This window comes from Cydia pomonella, chromosome 25 (genome assembly GCF_033807575.1).
Source record: "Cydia pomonella isolate Wapato2018A chromosome 25, ilCydPomo1, whole genome shotgun sequence".
Classification (NCBI taxonomy): Eukaryota; Metazoa; Arthropoda; class Insecta; order Lepidoptera; family Tortricidae; genus Cydia; species Cydia pomonella.
The window spans coordinates 7,444,505-7,465,836 of NC_084727.1; the positions used below are offsets into that span (position 1 = coordinate 7,444,505).

Consider the following 21,332-nt stretch of genomic DNA (forward strand, 5'->3'; position numbering starts at 1 on the left):
GAAGCTGATGGTCCCGGGTTCAAATCCTGGTAAGGGCATTTGTTCGTGTGATGAGCATGGATATTTGTTGCTGAGTCATGGGTGTTTTCTATGTATTTAAGTATTTATATATTATATAAGTACCCTCAACACAAGCCTTATTGAGCTTACTGTGGGACTTAGTCAATTTGTGTAATAATGTCCTATAAATATTTATTTATAATATTTATTTATTTATAAGAATAATGAGCAGAGTCGTATTAATTATATTAAGAAATGTCATAAAAAAACCAAATTTGTATATTAAAAGAGGTAAAAATAATATGAATAGAAATTAATCAATACAAAAATACTCATTATTCTTATTTGTTATATTAGTGTCCTGAAAGACAAAATTAAAGGATTGTTTACAAACTCGTTGCCATTCTTGTCCTTGACTATAAAATTAAAATCAGTAATTAAATAGATGAATGAGTATGAATAAGTGTTGAATTTTATTGCTAATGTCGACTCCATAGCTCGCTATTAGTCTTACCATGCGATAAAATCTCCGATGCCTAATTTATGACAGATCAAATGGAGGTGCAGACGCAATAATGCCAATTTTCGACGCTAGTATGCGCGTTGGGGGGCATTTATTTTTTTTAATTTCGAGCGAATGTAAAATAAATCTAAAATTGGTGGTAAAATTGTGTGCCTTTGGATGCTAGATGAAGTTGACACCAACTTATTTTCTGATCAAATTGGGCAATTAGATCATACCGTTTGGACGGGCCTTTAGAAATTACCTCACTAATGGAACCTATAGAACACAAAAATAATCCAAGGTGAGTTTGTAGTAACAATTTATTTTATAATCAAATAATATACGTACACAAAATTATAATAACAAAATGTTTTCCTACTTTACATTTTAAATGAACTAAAAGTCTTATAGCCTACACACTTCGCCGCATATGCTCAAATAAGAATTATCTGTTTTTTGTGCTAAAAAAAAAGGAATGCAATTTATTAAATATCTACATATTTCAGCAAATACGGCATAGTGAGTAGAGTCAGACCAAGATAAGTTGGCAGCGGTTTTGATAGTCCAAGTGTCAGGTAAACGTCATAATTTCATAGAAGTTTGACGTTTAAAATAACACACACGTGCACCGTCTGGGCTATCAAAATCGCTGCCAACTTAACTTGATTTAACTCTATGCTTATGTTTATGTCTTACTTAAGGTAACTTGCCTTATAAGATCAGTTATTTCGATTAGCCCTTTCACGCCCTTTGAACACCACGCGCATAATACAAGAGTCAATATAAACCTTACTCAAGAGTAACAAGAACCTAAACGCCACCATACAATCCATGAATCTAGTATAACTGGGGGCCTACCGCGAAAATCGCAAATTGTGGGGATCTTTCGCTTTTACTCTCAGTAAAACGTAATTAGAGTGACAGAGAAAAATGCCCGCAATTGACGAACTTCGATTTTCGCGGTTATAGCCCTGGATCAGGGGGCCTACCGCGAAAACCGAAATTCGCAAATTGCGGGGATGTTTCTCTTTTACTCTCACTAAGACGTAATTAGAATGACAGAGAAAAATGCCCGCAATTGAAGAATTTCGATTTTCCCGGTAGCCGCCCAGGCATGAGCGATTGGGGGAAATGACCGAACAGGATAGTCTTGTGTATTTTTCAGTAGGAGTAGCAGAGAAAGCGCTATTATTATTTGTCCCTTTCACAGTCTCATTTTTTTTTAATTCCCACAGTTCTGTCCCTCACGGGCGCACGCGGTCTAGCACATCTATACGATCCTACCATCTATGATACGATCGAAATAACATTAAATTTGACATACACCTTTTTTACCTACAGGGATATAGATTTTTTTAAGCTTTGGATATCTGGTCCCAAATAAAAAATTGCCAAAATAAAGTCACGGTGTATATGTCTGGTGCGGTAATATACTCTGTATCGTTAGGTATTTAAATAGAAGTAAAAAAACAATTTGTACATTTTCGGGTAGTTATAACATTTATTGGTTAACCGACCAAATACAAAACCGCCTGGATCTGTCACTGAACGACCTGACTTTAACCTACATTATTTGATCATGTAATGTTTTCATCTACCCTCAACTGGCTTAAGGAGCCACTTGAGGGTAGATTTTATTTACTCTGATTTAAAAACCTAAAGATACAGAATATAGTTTAAGCGCCAATTACATCCACCCTTCCCGATTTCAGGCCTGATAATCGTTTTCCGTTTCACGGAAAATAGCAAATCGTTTACAATATTTGAAATGTAAAAAATAATCTCTAATTGCCAAAAATGTTCAATGATATTTTTGCATATGAAACATTTTTTTTATATTGAAATATTATAAACGATGTGCTGATGTATGGTGAAACGGAAAAATACTCTTTTTCGGGCCCGAAATCGGGTCTGATATCAGCCCTGATAAAGTGTGGATGTAATTGGCACTTAAAAGTTTAGATCTTATAGGAATTATAGCAAGAAGAATTTTTACATACACAACTTTTATACAAGGTTTGGTGTGAGTCTTAAAAGCTGAAAAGGTTACTTTTACAGCGTACAATATGACACTTAAGGGTTTTAGGACTTTTAGGCGTCCAAAGGGTTAACTACGAATTTTTTCCCTACGATTTATTTATGTATGAAGTATGAACACACTATTCGTTTCAATGATGTACTATCCTATTGTACAACTTGGAACTAGGGCACTTAAAGTTAGTTTTTCTAATATGAGAAGATCTTCGCTGATATATACAGGGTGTTTATTATGGTTCCGTAGCCAAATGGCAAAAAACGGAACCCTTATAGATTCGTCATGTCCGTCTGTCTGTCCGGTTATGTCACAGCCACTTTTTTAGTCATCTGCAATAATTTACGGGCTGAATATATAGATCACACTGAGCAACATTTACCATGATTGACGACCGGTCTGGCGTAGTGGGTAGTGACCCTGCCTATGATGCTGATGGTCCCGGGTTCAAATCCTGGTAAGAGCATATATTTGTGTGATGAACACGGATATTTGTTTCTGAGTCATGGGTGTTTATATGTATTTAAGTATTTATAATTATAACATATTATATATATCGTTGTTTAGGTACACTACAATACAAGCCTTATTGAGCTTACTGTGGGACTTAGTCAATTTGTGTAATATAATATTTATTTATATTATTTATTATTTACCATGGGACTAACCCCGAAATCACATATTTGTCACTATTAAATATATAAATGCGAAAGAGTTACTTTTTTGACTACTATACTAACAACTATTATTTGCATGTACGATTCTGACCTAGCTTACTGTGCGTGCCATTTGCAATGACAAAGTGCGGTCATGTCATTATTAAGCCAATGACCGCCAAAGACGTCACCTACCTCTGCAGCGATTCTCATAGCACACACTGTGCAAGTGTTATTTTACGTTATAATTTCATAGAAGTTTCACGTTTAAAATAGCACTTGCAGTCTGTGCTATCAGAATCGCTGCAGAGTTAGCCTGGTCGCACTCTAGCTTAGACCGACTGTTCTTCTTTTTATTCCACGACGGTGGCAAGCAAGCATACGGCCCGCCTGATGGTAAGCAGTCACCGTAGCCTATGGACGCCTGCAACTCCAGAGGTGTTACATGCGCGTTGCCGACCCGTTGTTCTTCTTTAATAGGGCCTATGCCCTTTTGTCCCCAGTACCGAGTGACTTCAGACATAATTGTTAAAATAATGGTTATCGTTTTCTAGGTTTTCGGGGGAAAATAATGTCAATAGTTGAATCCAAGATGGCTGACATGTACCTTTAATTTTTGAATTGTCATATTCAATACCGATATTATTTCCGGAAATACGGTATTGAGGGCCAATATATAATATAATTACCGCGGTGTTGGCGGCTTCCTCGCACAAAGTATCTGTATTGCGATACAACGGGGAAATGCCACCAGCATCCTTTGTACACTGCCTCAAGGGCCTATATTTGCATGTACATGATTTAAGCTATTTATAGTAATCCTCTGTATATATCCATTATGTATATTGTTATTGTAAATAAAAATCTTTATCAAGATCGTCTTTCTAATGCAAAAAAAACTATAGGTATTGAAAGCTTTTACTTAATTTCACTTGTCCTGTGAACCGTGTTTTTAATTTTGTCGCATTGCGTATATTCTGTCCCTCACGGGCGCACGCCTATAGGACTGTCTGTAATCAACTCTTGCCCACTTCCCGGTTTCCGATTGAGCTGAAATTTTGCACGCATATGTGAATTTGACGACATGCAATATTATGGTACCATCGAGCTGATCTGATGATGAAGACGGGAGGTGGCCATAGGAACTCTGTGATAAAACAACGCAACAGATTTTTGACTGACGATAGTGCATTATTATGGTACCATCGAGCTGATCTGATGATGGAGACAGGGGGTGGTCATAGGAACTCTGTGATAAAACAACGCAATCTAATTGTGTTTGGGGTTTTTTAGAATTGGCGCTGACAGATTTTTGACCCAAACACAGGTTGTGTTTTGGTCAAAAATCTGTCAGCGATAATAGCTTGTCTCAAAAATTATTTTATGATAAAAAAACCTTATTTTCACCGTCACTTTATATACAAATATCACTTTCACCGGAACTCTATTTTCAACTCCTATGCTTACTCTGGTTATAATATTAGCGGAAAATCGTTGAGCATTACACTATTTGTTTGCCGCGATATCTATTGTCGAATAGCAGTTGAGAGTTCCGCTACTCGATGCTAGATGTCGACTGCGCATATAATAAGCATTTTGGTACCAAAACTGATGTATAGAGTGAGCACTCTATTACTTCTTATTTTTCTATGGTTGCGCTAATATTCACTATGTTTATTAACTAAAACCTTTTACTCAAACCCGTAAAGATTTAGGTCATTTGTGTAACCTTTAGTGTAAAGGTCTGAGTGGACGCTCGAAGCGGAGCGTGCAGCGTGGCGTCGGGCTCACAAGCGATTGGAAAAACATTTGGTAACTGAAAAAAAATTTAACCTTCCCAGGAGTATTAACATATATGGACAAAGAGTATGGTATAGCTACTTACCAAGTATCCTAAATAGTTTTGTCATTGATAATATAGAGGCTAAGCCACATAAGATTAAATGTATAACCAAGAAAGCCTTGTTAGATTTAAGTCATAATAAATCTATAATGTAGTAAAGACAAATAAGCATGTAATTAATAAATTTAAATTATAGCCTGCTCGTCTTACCCAATAATTTCAAACCAATATAGATTAAGCTTAGTATCGGGACATGTACTGATGTAAAAAACTTTAAAAAGAAATAAATAGTTCAAATTAAAAAAAAATGTAAGCGTGCAATAAGGCCGCTTCCAGTGTTGTCACATACAATTTTGCCGAAGTGGTAGAACAGGGTGCAAAAATAGGTAGAAATGGGTGGTTTTAAAATGAAAAACAGGTAGATGTACCACTCAATAGCAAGTACGTTTTTATGATTAAAAATGTGTATAGAAATTTTCAAATTATTTATGAGTATTTAATATTGTGATGTTAGTACACGAGTTTATTAAAGAAATCGAAACAAAAATGAGGATTGCCATTGCTTGTAGGTAATGAATCTGCTTGTATAATCTGTTTCTTTGGCAAGTTTTCATTACATCGAATCTAAATTCTGTAGAAATTAAGCAATGTTCCGTCACATGTATTGAGAATTACTTACAATTGTACCATTTTGAAAAATAGGTAGATTTCAGGCCGAGGGAGGTAGATAGGTAGAACGCAGGCAAAATAGGTAGATCTACCCAAAAGTTGGTAGATGTGACAACACTGGCCGCTTCTATACGTTTGCATTTGTTTAACATGCACGCTGCAAGCTCCGCCCCGCTGCACGCCCAACTCGAGCGTCCACTCAGGCCTTACAACTTAGGGACCAACCCCGAAATCACAGTTTTCTGAACCTAATACACCCCAAAGGCAGTGAATGGACATTGTAGCTATTAGTATTCCCCGGCCATGATGAGCGGCAGTAGCCCGGTCCAGCCGGTGAAGGGCCGGCAGCCGGCGCCGAAGCCGTCCACATCCGAATAGTGCTCCCAGAAGTATCCCGTGCGCCGGTATTCGGACAGGAGATTACCTGAACAAAAAAAAAACATTGGGCGCTGGGGCATTGTTCGAATTTTGATTCTTGCAGCGGGAAATTAAAAAGTGCAGATATTTAAAAATTACTTCTATAGTCTTTGAGATCTAAGTTGACATTTTCGACAGTTGTCTATTGAAGTTTGTAGTGATGAGGCTTTGTCAAATTTAGCGGTTATATAGGGACCGTGCGCGTTGGAGGGTCTGCCATCTTGTGGCCTGAATCGGAACCATAAACATGTACATTTACACGTCACGTGTTTTCTCGTGCATAGTAAGTGCTGCCATCTTGTGGGCTACATCGCACAGTGGATTTTGGGACCCGAAAAAGTGACATGGTTCAGTTTATCACAAAATCGAATAGGCCTACTTACATGCACCCCGAAACAAGTTAATTTTTTTTCTGAAAACTTGTAGTTTTTTTTCTAGACGAATTTCACAAACGCTCAATACGACCCCGGAAAATTAGAAAAATTCTTTATATCGACAAAATGATACAGCTTAGCCAAAATCTGATGGTATAGTATCTTAGATATAATAATCTTCTATATGTGAGCTTAAATATTACATCAAAATGTAATATTTTAGGAGAAAATTCAATTTCCTTAATTTTTTTTGTAAATTTTTTTTTCAAGGATATCCTATAGTTTGGGGATTCATTACAAGCACAGATGTATAGCTCTTTTCATGTTCTGCTTGCCTAATTTTTTTCGTATCCCTGAAGAGCGGTCGTTCTGAAATAAAAGGTTTTCCATTTTTTTATTCGTTTTCCGCGCCTAGGGTTGTCACAAAAATTTAAAATAATAGGGAATATGCATGGTACTCCAATTTAAAGTAAAGTGCTATTAATCATCAGAAATACACTTGAAACTATCATATAACTACCAAAATGTTCACCGTGTTGCAATTCAATTATGTAAGACGTAAAAAATAAAAAAAAGTAAAACCATAAAGTACTTACTATTTATTATTAATCTTCATAGTAAAATAAAATTTATTATTAATCTTCATAGTAAAAGAAACACACACACACACAATCAGTTCAGTTACACTGCTCAATCAGTCTCTTCTCCTGAATCATTATCATCTGCGATTAAAGTTTCACCACCCTCATCATCATCGAGGTCGTTTTCTACTAAAGAACGTGTCATATCTTCATCATCATCATTTTCTATGCCTTTAATATTCGTTGAGTCATGTGGTTTGAGCAAATTTATAACTGCAGGTGGAAGGGGCAAAACTTTGCGTTTATTTTGACGATCAGATAGTCTAAAACTGGATATGATTGGATCGGATGACTCTAGTGCTCGGTGAAACAAGTCAGTAATTGTTTTAATGCGATCATTTTTTCTGCAGTGATGCTCTCTATCGTATCTCCATAATTTATTTCTGGATTCTCCGGCTTGTTCGGAGAGCAATCCCAATGGTAAAACTGAATTTTCAATAATTTTCAAAATCGGTTGATAAACGACGAAGTTATCCTCGGACAAACATAAAAAATAAAAAAGCGACAAACATATGGTCGATTTGAGAACCTCCTCCTTTTTTTGATTTTCGTTTAACCGACGATTCAAGCAAAATAACATAAATACAGTCCACACACAAATAAATATTTATGCAAAGTGCTTTGATGTGCTTTGCTCTTAAAGAAATTTCAGGCGCCAACTTTACTAAGAAATGTGGCAACCCTAGCATTTTTTTTAAAAGTTTTGAATCGCGGAACGACCGCTCTTTGGGGTTACGAAAAAAATTAAGCAAGTAGAACATGCAAAGAGCTATACATCTGTGCTTGTAATGAATCCCCAAACTATAGGATATCCTTGAAAAAAAATTTACAAAAAAAATTAAGGAAATTGAATTTTCTCCTAAAGTATTACATTTTGATGTGCCAATTTAAGCTCACATATAGAAGATTATTATATCTAAGATACTATACCATCAGATTTTGGCTAAGCTGTATCATTTTGTCGATATAAAGAATTTTCCCAATTTTCCGGGGTCGTATTGAGCGTTTGTGAAATTCGTCTAGAAAAAAAACTACAAGTTATCAGAAAAAAATTTAACTTGTTTCGGGGTGCATGTAAGTAGGCCTATTCGATTTTGTGATAAACTGAACCATGTCACTTTTTCGGGTCCCAAAATCCACTGTGCATCGGAACAATAAACATCACATTTACGCCTCGCGCCAAAAATCTGACAGCTCCTGTGCTGCCCCCTACAGTTCATGCACGCTCCCTATACTTGAAGGATATAACAACTGGAATAGCCTTTAAGAGCCCTCTGTCGAAAACCTCGGCCGATGGTCATATGTGTGTATTGTATGTGTTTACGTTTATCTGACATGGCTATTTGTACGTTACGTACTAGCAAAACAGTCCTATAAGAATTGATTTACTCAGCCTGTAATCGTATAACAGCCGAGTTACGTTAATTAAGTGCTTCAAGGCCGCCAGAGCGAGATAGTTGACGTTGATCCACACTTGGATAATTACGAACGATGTTCTCTCTCAGTCTGTCGTGCAGCTGTCCCGCTCGCACAGCATGCGGTCCCTCTCTGGAGTAATGCTTCAAGGCCGCCAGAGTGAGACCGTTGACGTTCTCCCACACTTTAATACTCACGAACGATGTTCTCTCTCAGTCTATCGTGAAGCTGTCCCTCTCGCACAGCATGCGGTCCATCTCTGGAGTAGTGCTTTAAGGCCGCCAGAGCGAGACCGTTGACGTTCTCCCACACTTCGATACTCACGAACGATGTTCTCTCTCAGTCTGTCGTGCAGCTGTCCCGCTCGCACAGCATGCGGTCCATCTCTGGAGTAGTGCTTTAAGGCCGCCAGAGTGAGACCGTTGACGTTCTCCCACACTTTAATACTCACGAACGATGTTCTCTCTCAGTCTATCGTGAAGCTGTCCCTCTCGCACAGCATGCGGTCCATCTCTGGAGTAGTGCTTTAAGGCCGCCAGAGCGAGACCGTTGACGTTCTCCCACACTTCGATACTCACGAACGATGTTCTCTCTCAGTCTGTCGTGCAGCTGTCCCGCTCGCACAGCATGCGGTCCCTCTCTAGAGTAGTGCTTCAAAGCCGCCAGAGCGAGATAGTTGACGTTGATCCACACTTGACCGCGCCAATATGGCGGATCGTGTTCTGTGTTCCGTTTCATGTAGAGTGGTGATGATTTTGAAAGCGATCTGAAATCAAAATATCTAAATCAGTGTTTTTTTTTTGTATGGGACTTATGCAAATCTAATTATTCCACTAAATAAGCTCAATAAGACTAGTATTATGAGTACTAAACTATGGTACAGTCGCCATCAGATATATCGAAGCGCCCAAGGTGCTCACAAATATCTGCACCCGCCTCTATTGTCAAAGCGCTAGAGTGCGTGTTCAGATATTTTTGAGCACCTTGGCTACCCCGATATATCTGATAGCGACTGTACAACCTGGCTTACATATGAAGCTTTACGTCTCATACACTAGGCCAGACCGGTCTATATAAATGACTACTTTATGAAATAAAAAAAATACCTAAGCCCATATTTAGACCACAGCAGGTCCGGCTTGTCCAGGTCCTGCAGTATCTTGCCCAGGTGCTCACTGTCAGGTTTCAGTACTTTCAGCAGCATGGGGAAGAGGGACACGTAGCCTACGGACAAAAGATAACAGATGCAGAGTGAACCTAGCCGCCATATTTGAAGTTACGCTCTTATTTAAAACGAAATTCTCCACTAACATGAAATTTGACATGAACATTTAAGTAACATATACATATCTATGTCAGGTATGGTGGTAGTCTAAGAAAAAAGCGGCCAAGTGCGAGTCGGACTCGCGCATGAAGGGTTCCGTACCATTTAAGACGTATTAAAAAAAAATCTACTTGCTAGATCTTGTTCAACATTTTACCACTTTGAACACACATTTTACCACTTTGGAACTGTCTCTCGCGCAAACTATTCAGTTTAGAAAAAAATTATGTTAGGAACCTAAATATCATTTTTGAAGACCTATCCATAGATACCCCACACGTATGGGTTTGATGAAAAAATTTTTTTTTTAATTTATTGACGTATTAAAAAAAAAACTACTCACTAGATCTCGTTCAAACCAATTTTCGGTGGAAGTTTGCATGGTAATGTATATCATATATTTTTTTAGATTTTTCATTCTGTTATTTTAGAAGTTAAAGGGGGGGGGGACACACATTTTTTCACTTTGGAAGTGTCTCTCGCGCAAACTATTCAGTTTAGAAAAAATGATATTAGAAACCTAAATATCATTTTTGAAGACCTATCCCTAGATACCCCACACGTATGGGTTTGATGAAAAATTTTTTTTTTTTTAATTTTTATGACGTATTAAAAAAAAACTACTCACTAGATCTCGTTCGAACCAATTTTCGGTGGAAGTTTGCATGGCAATGTATATCATATATTTTTTTTAGATTTTTCATTCTGTTATTTTAGAAGTTACGGGGGGGGGGGACACACTTTTTACCACTTTGGAAGTGTCTCTCGCGCAAACTTTTCAGTTTAGAAAAAAATGATATTAGAAATCTCAATATCATTTTTAAAGACCTATCCATAGATACCCCACACGTATGGGTTTGATGAAAAAAGATTTTTTGAGTTTCAGTTCTAAGTATGGGGAACCCCCAAAATTTATTGTTTTTTTTTTCTATTTTTGTGTAAACATCATAATGCGGTTCATAGAATACATCTACTTACCAAGTTTGAACAGTATAGCTTTTATAGTTTCGGAAAAAAGTGGCTGTGACAGAATCGGACAGACAGACGGACATGACGAATCTATAAGGGTTCCGTTTTTTGCCATTTGGCTACGGAACCCTAAAAACCGTGCCCCTTAGTATGACATCAAAAAACAGATGGCGCTGTACTGCGCCATATGTTTTGTGGTCACTAAATTGTCAAACGTCAAATTTGACAATCCGAGTTACCGCAAAATTATGGAACGTAGAGGCAAGGAACAGAATCTCCATAGGCAGAACTGTTGCAAAAATGTCCAGCTGTCAGCTATAAATAATAGTTCCAAATCTCCCCAGAGTAGCGCTAGAGTAGCTAAGAACCTAGGCGTTATTGACGGAGTGAAGTGCGCTGTCTATGTTTAGATTTTTTTCTCAAATATTCTAGATATTGTAGCGCCACCTATTTATGGTTTATTGACGGACACTTTTTGGTATATGGAGATAATATTCCTTAACTCTACCTGCCATATGCAAAATATATCGTTTACCTGTCAAATTCGGAGCCCGAATATGTCTTAGATTTTACGCATCTTACTTAATCAATGTATCTTTGGTATTTGTAGGCAGTTCAACATGTTTCAAAGCAATAAAAAGGGTATAATTATGTTACTTTTTCCTATTTTTTTTTTTAAGTTTTTGACAATATTTTAGGATGTTTTGATATTTAGCGAGTATTTTTAATCTTTTGTGGTTGCTTAATGTAAATTTTCGGTTACATTTATAAAACAAAGACAGAAACATGAGATAATAAAGAAAACAACCTTGTTTCCATACTTTTGGCCTTGGGTGTATCAATAACATCATCAATATATTTTTCATCACACTTGCTCGAAAAATTTCTTATATCATGCAGGTGTGCTGAAGGAAAAAGTCCTATTTTATCCCGCGGGAGTTATGGATTGTGAAAAAAAAGCTATACCTCCCTAGGGAGTTATAGCTTTTTTCTTTAATTAATTAAGTCACTGATTCATACAAACCAAGTAGCATAAATGAGTTTTACTTTTAAAATACTGACGTTTATAATTTAATACTATTTTCATGTTTAAATTTATTTAATTTGATTAATTTTATAGCCGATTAAAATATTTTTACATAATTTTCAATCGTGGCTGAATGCCGAATAGGTCTGTGCCTTCGATGCTTCACCTGCCAAGAAATTACAAAATGGCGGACGAATGTTTGATATGTCACCGTATTTAAGAATTATTTCGCTTAAAATTTAGTTTTTTCTTCGCAAGTGTGATGAAAAACATTGTGTGTAACTCCGGGGGTAAGAATATTGCAAACTCGGGTCTTTAATTCCCTTTACCACCCTCGTATCCAAAATTTCACTTTCCCCGCCTCGTTGCACAATGTACTATAATATTAGTGATACTCACCAAAGGCAGAAGTGACCAGTTTAGGCTCCGGCGGTACGGTGACGCTCCGGACCACCTTAGCGGTCTCCCCCGGACGCTTGGCCGGCTGCCGGACCAGCCGGACGCCGTCCGTGTGCAAACCTGAAAACAATACACATAGAACCCGCTTAATACAATGACGTTTAATAAGATTTCCAACGTAATCCACCATTTTACACCGGTCCCTGCAACTTATTGGGTCATTACCCATGAAATTGGCGTTTTTGTTCATAAGTATTAGTCATGTCATAGTTTATTTATTTTAATAGTAAATTCGAAGTATTTTTTAATTTCATTAGTGCGCTACATAACGACGATTTTACATACAATTATTTGCTACTTTTATTGTTTTATTTATTCAGAATACCGCCCTGAAAACAGCTCTTTTCATGTGCTGCCGGCTCGAGTATTTAAATGACTTATATTTTTCTGACGGGACAGATAAAAAAAATATATGAGATAGAAAATGTGCCTTAAAAATGTCTCAGATTACTGGCAAAAATTTGTTTGGTTTGAAAATGCCATCACAAAATAATCCGCAAAATTCACTGTATGAAAAATCGAATTTCGTTAAAGTATACAAAACGCCAATTTCATAGTAAACATTTTATTGTATATCAAATTAAAAACAAAACGGGAAAAAACACATCAGTAGTACATACATAGGCGAACTAATCCCCTTTTTAGAGTTCTAATAAAGTAATTAAAAAAAAAACTTTTTAGTTAATTTTAGGTAATGTGTTTATCAAAAAAAATTACGTTTTATGTATAGGAGTGTTCAAAAAGGGAAAATAAAAACAAATAATTTTTTTTTGCCGAATTCCACAAAAAGTCATATAACTTTTTTTGCTTCTGTTGCCATCAGGAATGCACGGTTAAAATCTCTCGCAACGCTCACGGGCACCTTGCATTAATCAATCAATCCGAAAAAGTCATAAAATATTATATTTAATTAGGGTACCTCCCATACAAAATGGATAAGTATTTTTGTTTTTTTTTTTTTTTTTTTGCTTTATCTCAATAGCGTGGGATATCGTAGGATAGGTTTTTAAAATGAATAATTTTTTATTCAAGTCACTATGAAAGATGCAAAATTTTTAAAACCTGTTCCCCAGCCTTAATTGGATATAATTTGAAAGAGTTTGAGTTGTACAGTTGCCACCATGTATATCGAAGCGGCCGAGGTGCTCAAAAATAAGAACAGGCACTCTAGCGTCTTGACAATATAGGCGTGTTCAGATATTTCTGAGCACCTTGGCCGCCCCGATATATCTGACGGCGACTGCATTCTTACCGTAGTCTGCATAAGTATGAGTGTGCGGCGACCAGTGCAACTGATTCAGCAACTCTTCGTCGCCTAACTGGTCTCGGGTCGCTTCAAATCTGATGAATAAACAATAGTTCATTGACATATATCTAAGGACAGGCCTTACGGGCACTAAGAATTGTGCTAGTTCGTTGGTGTCACTCACGAATTCGAGCCAATCGTGCAGTCTAACGGAACTAGTTGCGCCCAATCGCGCGCGTGATGCGAACTCATCAACCAAACGCGTTGTGGCGTTAGACTGCACGATTGGCTCGAATTCGTATGCGTGACACCGCTGTACTGGCCCCATTCTTATTGCCCGTAAGGCACGTCCTCAGATATATGTCAATGCAATAGTTATATTTAGTGTCATCCACGATGACGCGCAGCGCACACGACGTAGTGAATGACACGATTTATATCACAGAATAAATAATAGTACTACGTACAGAAGGTTCACTCTCTAACTAAACGCGTCTACTACGACAGATATTGTTCAGTATGCAAGGGCACAGGGAACGTAAGTTAAAGACGAGCGCTGCTTTGAGACTGGTTTTTATTTTACCCTCCACATGCTAATTATATGACAATTCCCTTTTTCAAAAACAGAAAAAGAGAAGAAAAAAAAATACAGACCATTACACGTAACAATCGCTTAAATATAAATTATGACTGAGTAAAATTTTACGCGTAACATAAAATATAAGTTGACATAAATTATTTACTTATTGACTATTAATACATTCGTTTCTGAACATGCAATAAGTTTTATCTGTAATCTCCTTACTATTAAAAAAAAATATGTATATATATATAAAACATCATTGGTGTAAATAATAAAAATACATTACAATTCATTGGCAGGTAGAATCATTAAAGTGGTAAAAAAAAATTACAATAAAAAATGCATTTCAATTCATTTCCAGGTAAGATTCTGACATTGGTAAAAATAAATAATATACATATGTTAAAATTTACGTACTTAACTATATTAAAAATTCAATTTAAGATACATAAGTTAAACATTACAAAGACATGCAATTGATTTCCTATACTTGACTGTTAAAACAATCTAAACTTGAATTCATTGTTCATTGACAAATTGCGCCGGGATTAGATTCACTGCATGTAGTTCACCCTTCATGATGTGGCTGGGAATCCCCACCGATCAGGAGGTCGTACTTCCCTGCCGGAACGAGTAGTACGGTAAGTATTGTTTATGGGAACATTGCGAACGTTAGAACCGGTGCTGAGCGAGTGCGGCGGGAACTGCGGGGGGGCAAGGGAACACGTAGGCGCACTGATCAGCTGTGCGTTATCATTACCTATAATTATGTCATCATAATTTGCGCGCGGCAATTCATTATCAACCCTAAACTGTGAATCGACAATTATGTGTTTTCTGTTTCGTCTTACCTCTGTCCCTGACTGTAATTTAACAATGTAAGACCTAAAACTCAGCTTTTTCAGTATCGTGCCAGCCTTCCAAGAATCATTATGTCTAGCCTTCACTTTTTGACCTATGTATAACTCTGATAATTGTCGAGCTCCCTTATCATAATAAATTTTCTGGTTGTATTGGCGGGCCTTCAAGTTTTTGACAACATCTTTCTGTACTCTTGACCTTAATAAAATAGGTGAACATGGAACTATACTTCTTAATTTCCTGTTGTAAAGTAATTCTGCCGGGGATGGAAGACTAGATGAAATGGGAGTGTTTGCGTATTCCAGTAAAGCTAGGTTCAAATCTGTGTTATCAAACGTAGTTTTACGCATCATGTTTTTGAACACCTGTACGAATCGCTCGACTTGACCGTTCGACTGAGAAAACCCAGGTGATGACGTCACATGCTGAAATGACCACTCTTTGGAAAACTGTTTAAAGCTATTCGAGTTAAACTCTGGGCCATTATCACTCATAAGTATTTCGGGAATACCGTGCCTTTTAAAAATAGTTTTTATTTTATTGATGACATATTCGGTTCTTAAGCATTTTAGTTTTACTACCTCTGCAAATTTGCTGTAATAATCTATTAGTAATAAAAACGATTTCCCGCCATAGTGAAAGACATCTACACCTACTTTGCTCCACGCCCGCTTGGGCACTTCGTGTGGTATGAGGGGCTCCTTACTATTTTTCTTTCTATAAGTGAGGCATGCCTGGCAACGCGACAAATAGTCTAATAATTGGGAATTTAAATTGGGCCAGTACATAATTTCACGAGCTCTTAATCGACATTTTTCTATACCTAAATGGCCTATATGGACTTTTTGGAGCATCTCTGTACGCATACATTTAGGAATCACAACGCGGTTTCCTTTCCAAACTATTCCAAAGGCAAGGGTGAGTTCATCCCGCACATCCCAATAGGGATTTAATAACGCATTTATTTTATTTTTATGTGTCGGCCATCCAGACTTAATAACTTTAATTAGTTGCTGTAACTCTTCATCCTGCTTAGTATATTTTTGTATTTCTAAAAAATGTGAATCTGTGAGTGGATTTGACGTGGTAAGCGCACACACCTGCGCCTGCGCCTCGAGATAGTCGCGTGGAACGGAGTTCTCGCTCGCGCCCGGTGCAACTGCACGGGATAGTGCGTCAGCGATGAATAAGTACTTGCCCGGCTTGTAAACAAGTTTAAAGGTATATGGTTGAAGTCTCAATAACATTCGTTGTAATCGCGCAGGTGCGTTTGCTAACGGTTTATTTACGATGCTAATTAACGGTTTGTGATCTGTTTCTATCGTAACGTCACTTCGCCCGTATATATAGCTATAAAACCTTTCACACGCATAAACACACGCATATAACTCCTTCTCGATCTGAGCATACGATTGTTCGGCCTTTGACAGGGACTTTGAAGCATACGAGACTGGTAGGTCATTTTGAAGTAAACAGCAACCTAACCCGTGTTTACTCGCATCTACCGAGATAACTACCGGCTTATCTAGACTGTAATATTGTAGTACCGGTGGATTAGTCAAACATTCCTTTATTTTATCGAAACATTCTTGGTGTTGATAATCCCAATGCCATTCTACAGATTTTTTTAATAAATCTCGTAAAAGGAATGTTTTCTCTGATAGGTTTGGAACAAATCTACCTACATATGTAACTAGTCCTAAAAATCGTTCGACGTCTTTTGTATTTTGTGGCCTCGGGAGGTTTTTTATAGCTAATATATGACTATCATCTGGCTTTATCCCAGCATGGGTGATTTTATGCCCTAGATATTTTAATTCGTTTAATCCAATTTTACACTTCTGGCGATTTAACTTAATATTTATTTCCCTGCACCTCTCGAGTACTGCCCTAAGTCTCTGATCATGAACTTCTTTTGAGTTTGCGTATACTAATAAATCATCGACAAAAAGAATTACCCCCTCGATGTCCTCAAAATGCTCATATAGTTTCCTATGAAATACCTCTGATGCAGACGAGATGCCATACGGCATTCTGAGAAACTTGAACCTGCCGAAAGCCGTATTAAATGTACATAAATCCGTACTAGACTCATGTAGTGCCACTTGCCAGAATCCGTGTTTTGCGTCTAAGGTACTAAAGTACTTAGCTCCTGATAAACTAGAAGTTATTTCTTCTAAGGTTGGCAACTTAAAATGCTCACGCCGAATAGCCTTGTTAAGGTCCTGGGGATCCAAACATATCCGCAGGTCGCCATTAGGCTTTTTTACCACCGTCATGCTGTTCACCCAATCCGTGGGGCGCTCAACCTTGGCAATAATGCCCTGTTCCTGCATTTCTTCCAACTTATTTTTGATTTTATCTTTTAATGCTACCGGTAATTTCCTAGGTGAATGGACTACTGGTTTGACGTCATCTTTTAGTCTAATTTTGTAGTTTCCTGGCAAACAACCTACACCAACAAAGACGTCTGGATATTCATCTAAAATTTCACTTTTCTTTTCTATCGTGTATACTCTCTTAACCAATTTAAGCTCCCGACATGAATACTTACCTAGTATCGGCACCGAATCTGTGTCAACGACAACAAATCGTAAAATATATACATTAGATTTATGCGTGACTTTTAGATAACATTTACCTACCACTTTTAACTGACCCCTTGAATAAGCTTCCAATTTTAGGGACGTTTTAGTCAAATCAGACTCACGAATGTTTAATTCTTTTAACCTACTTACAGGAAGTACATTTACGTCAGCACCGGTGTCTAGCTTGAAAGTTATGTTTGTACCACAAATTTGTAAACTCTCTAGAAAATCATCATTCTTTACACCCTTTTGTTTATTTACCTGATCGGAAGAGTCCTCGCGCACCTCATAGATTCCACACATTCTCGAGTAGTGATTGAATTTCTTACAACTTAAACATTGCTGTCCATATGCCGGGCATTTAAACTTCGGATGAACTCCACCACATTGTAGACAACCACGATACATCGGCGTATTGTGCCACTTTCTCTCCTCACGGTAGTGTGAAGTAGGTAGGCTACCTCTAGCACCACGCGAGTCCTGATGATACTCTTGCTGCCGCGACGGACATGGGCGCGACCATTGTCCGCCCGATCGCGCGCGCGATGACCTTGACCGCTGCCCTCGAGAAAAACGGCGGTCTTTTCGTATGGCATCAATCTCCTTCACTTGTGAGTTAGTACCCTGATTTTCATTCGAAATTTCTTGAACGTGGTGATGCTCAGTGCTCTCCGATTTCAAGGTCACAGCTTGTGCTCGGGATAATTCTGCCAAATTACCTATCTCTACAGCCTTCGTTAAAGTCAAATCAGGTTCCCTTAACAAGCGTTCCCGTAGCGATCCATCTCTTATTCCACATATCAATCTATCTCGCACTAAGTCTTGGCACAGGTCTTTGAATTCACATTTCACTGCCATTTTATTTAATTCGAACACGTACTGTTCCACGGACTCGAATTCACTCTGATCGCGTGTAAAAAATCTGTGACGTTCGATCGTTAAATTCTTCTTTGGAAAAAAAAAACAATCAAATTTCTCCAACACTTTGTCTACCGTATCACATTTTGTTTTATCCGTAAATTGATCGTACACGTCTCTGCACCGATCACCAATGACGTGAAGCAAAATATTTATCTGCACTATCACATCTTTCTTGCCGATTTCACACGCTGCATAGTAAATTTTAAAACTCTTTTTCCATTTGTCCCACTCTTTACTTAAATTACCAGATGTCACATTTACAAGATTATTTTCAAATATAAACGGCGGCGGTGGTTGCAAAATGGCTTCCATTGTACTTGGTAATTATTTTAGCTTTTATATTGCATAGCACTTTCACTTTTACGTTTTTATTACAGTTATATCTTATCACTTCTACTTCGAATAACACTATTGACTATGAATTAGTAAATTTTAAAAACCGGCTGCGCCATGTTCAGTATGCAAGGGCACAGGGAACGTAAGTTAAAGACGAGCGCTGCTTTGAGACTGGTTTTTATTTTACCCTCCACATGCTAATTATATGACAATTCCACATGCTAATTATATGACAGATATGACCGCAAGGTGGCGAAAGGTAGCAGGCGTCCGTTAGCGGCGCGACAACCACTACTGCTAGTCACCAGATCTGGTGCGGGCCGCATGTACTTGTAGCGAAGCGACGACATTGCGGAGTGAGCCACGTCTGTCTGTATTTGTTTCAAGAGGAAATAATGTTTTTCCACTTCTAAAATCAGCTAGCCGTACCAAATACCAAGTTGGCTATGTGCAGAAAGGGGCCCTATTACCAATGTATTCAAATTACAAATAAACTCCCCGACAGTATAAAACGAGAACTGAATGACTTAAAATTTAAAAATACTCTTAAAAAGCTCCTTTTAGAGAAAGCATACTATACAATAGACGAATTTCTAAATGACCAAACACTGGAATAATGCTATGTACTTGCCATTAAATAAATTTTATTATAATATTATTGTTTTGTAAGTATTCATCGACATTCATGCAATATCTAAAATCACGCTATAGTTAATTAATATCAACCATGTTGCTTATTATTTTAATATATTAATAAAATAACCATTACATTTAGTATTTACCATCATCATTTTATTAATTTCATAAACGAACTTGACATTTTATATCTTATATTGCATAAAAGTCGATAAAATATAACGTTATAAAATATAGATCTCGTTGCCATAAGTATTAAATACCTAGACTTAAGAAATATTGAGTGCCCTTACAGGGTGTCATGTACCTACCATCTTCAAACTGTAACACCTAATGTATAATGAGCATGACTGATGAAAAAACTAGGTTTGTAGGTTTTCCTCTTTTCCAAATTTTTCAAAACAATTTTTTTTATATCTAATTCATCCCTGAAATGTATATCTAATAAAAATATATCGGAATTATTGTCAGCGGCGGCGTACATCCAGCAGCGCAGGTCTACGTGACGCTATATACCTGTCGTTGATTATGGTTACCTGGTAGTGTCTCTCTGTAGTACGTCAGCTATGGTCGCCATAGCGCCAGCGGCCGCGTACAACCAGCGCGGGTCTACGTGACGCTATATACCTGTCGTTGTTTATGGTTACCTGGTAGTATCTCTCTGTAGTACGTCAGCTATGGTCGCCATAGCGTCAGCGGCCGCGTACATTCAGCGCGGGTCTACGTGACGCTATATACCTGTCGTTGTTTATGGTTACCTGGTAGTATCTCTCTGTAGTACGTCAGCTATGGTCGCCATAGCGTCAGCGGCCGCGTACATTCAGCGCGGGTCTACGTGACGCTATATACCTGTCGTTGTTTATGGTTACCTGGTAGTATCTCTCTGTAGTACGTCAGCTATGGTCGCCATAGCGTCAGCGGCCGCGTACATCCAGCGCGGGTCTACGTGACGCTATATACCTGTCGTTGTTTATGGTTACCTGGTAGTATCTCTCTGTAGTACGTCAGCTATGGTCGCCATAGCGTCAGCGGCCGCGTACATCCAGCGCGGGTCTACGTGACGCTATATACCTGTCGTTGTTTATGGTTACCTGGTAGTATCTCTCTGTAGTACGTCAGCTATGGTCGCCATAGCGTCAGCGGCCGCGTACATCCAGCGCAGGTCTACGTGACGGTCTATACCTGACGTTGTCTATGGTTACCTGGTAGTATCTCTCTGTAGTACGTCAGCTATGGTCGCCATAGCGTCAGCGGCCGCGTACATCCAGCGCAGGTCTACGTGACGGTCTATACCTGACGTTGTCTATGGTTACCTGGTAGTATCTCTCTGTAGTACGTCAGCTATGGTCGCCATAGCATCAGCGGCCGCGTACATCCAGCGCAGGTCTACGTGACGGTCTATACCTGACGTTGTCTATGGTTACCTGGTAGTATCTCTCTGTAGTACGTCAGCTATGGTCGCCATAGCGTCAGCGGCCGCGTACATCCAGCGCAGGTCTACGTGACGGTCTATACCTGACGTTGTCTATGGTTACCTGGTAGTATCTCTCTGTAGTACGTCAGCTATGGTCGCCATAGCATCAGCGGCCGCGTACATCCAGCAGCGCAGATCTACGTGACGCTCTATACTTGACGGGTGTGACGCTCTGAAAAAAACGGCCCTTGTATTAGTATCCCATTCCATCAAAAACAAAAATGTGAAATTGAGAACCAAGTTGTCGACTTCACCTACAAAATAATTCAGTTGTAAATGAGTTTCGAGGCGAAAACGAGCCAAAGTTATGAGCCCTCGTCCCTTACGATAAATTGAACTTTACAGTAAAGGAAAT

At 38.2% G+C, this 21,332-nt stretch overlaps 2 protein-coding genes across 2 annotated transcripts in view; both read right to left on the reverse strand.

Annotated features, from left to right (window-relative positions):
• Positions 1–807: 807 nt before the first annotated feature.
• Positions 808–21,332, reverse strand: part of LOC133531354 (mannosyl-oligosaccharide glucosidase) — a 47,517-nt gene continuing 26,992 nt past the window's right edge. The window contains exons 11-16 of the mRNA XM_061869515.1: positions 21,039–21,149; positions 13,585–13,673; positions 12,273–12,392; positions 9,660–9,777; positions 9,132–9,319; positions 808–6,129 (exon numbers count right to left, since the gene is read on the reverse strand). Coding sequence (XP_061725499.1) covers positions 5,993–6,129; positions 9,132–9,319; positions 9,660–9,777; positions 12,273–12,392; positions 13,585–13,673; positions 21,039–21,149 — 763 coding nt within the window. The 3' untranslated portion in view covers positions 808–5,992. The remainder of the gene's footprint in view (positions 6,130–9,131; positions 9,320–9,659; positions 9,778–12,272; positions 12,393–13,584; positions 13,674–21,038; positions 21,150–21,332) is intronic.
• LOC133531344 (uncharacterized) lies at positions 14,136–19,077 on the reverse strand. Its single transcript, XM_061869503.1, has 2 exons — positions 17,872–19,077; positions 14,136–14,782 (listed from the first exon to the last, which is right to left on the reverse strand). The coding sequence occupies exons 1-2, from the start codon at positions 18,841–18,843 to the stop codon at positions 14,765–14,767; spliced, it is 990 nt and encodes a 329-aa protein (XP_061725487.1). The 5' UTR covers positions 18,844–19,077; the 3' UTR covers positions 14,136–14,764.

Bases quoted from the DNA above. Each gene is read 5' to 3' on its own strand.
- LOC133531344 (XM_061869503.1), bottom strand. From the start codon at position 18,843: ATGGAAGCCATTTTGCAACCACCGCCGCCGTTTATATTTGAAAATAAT.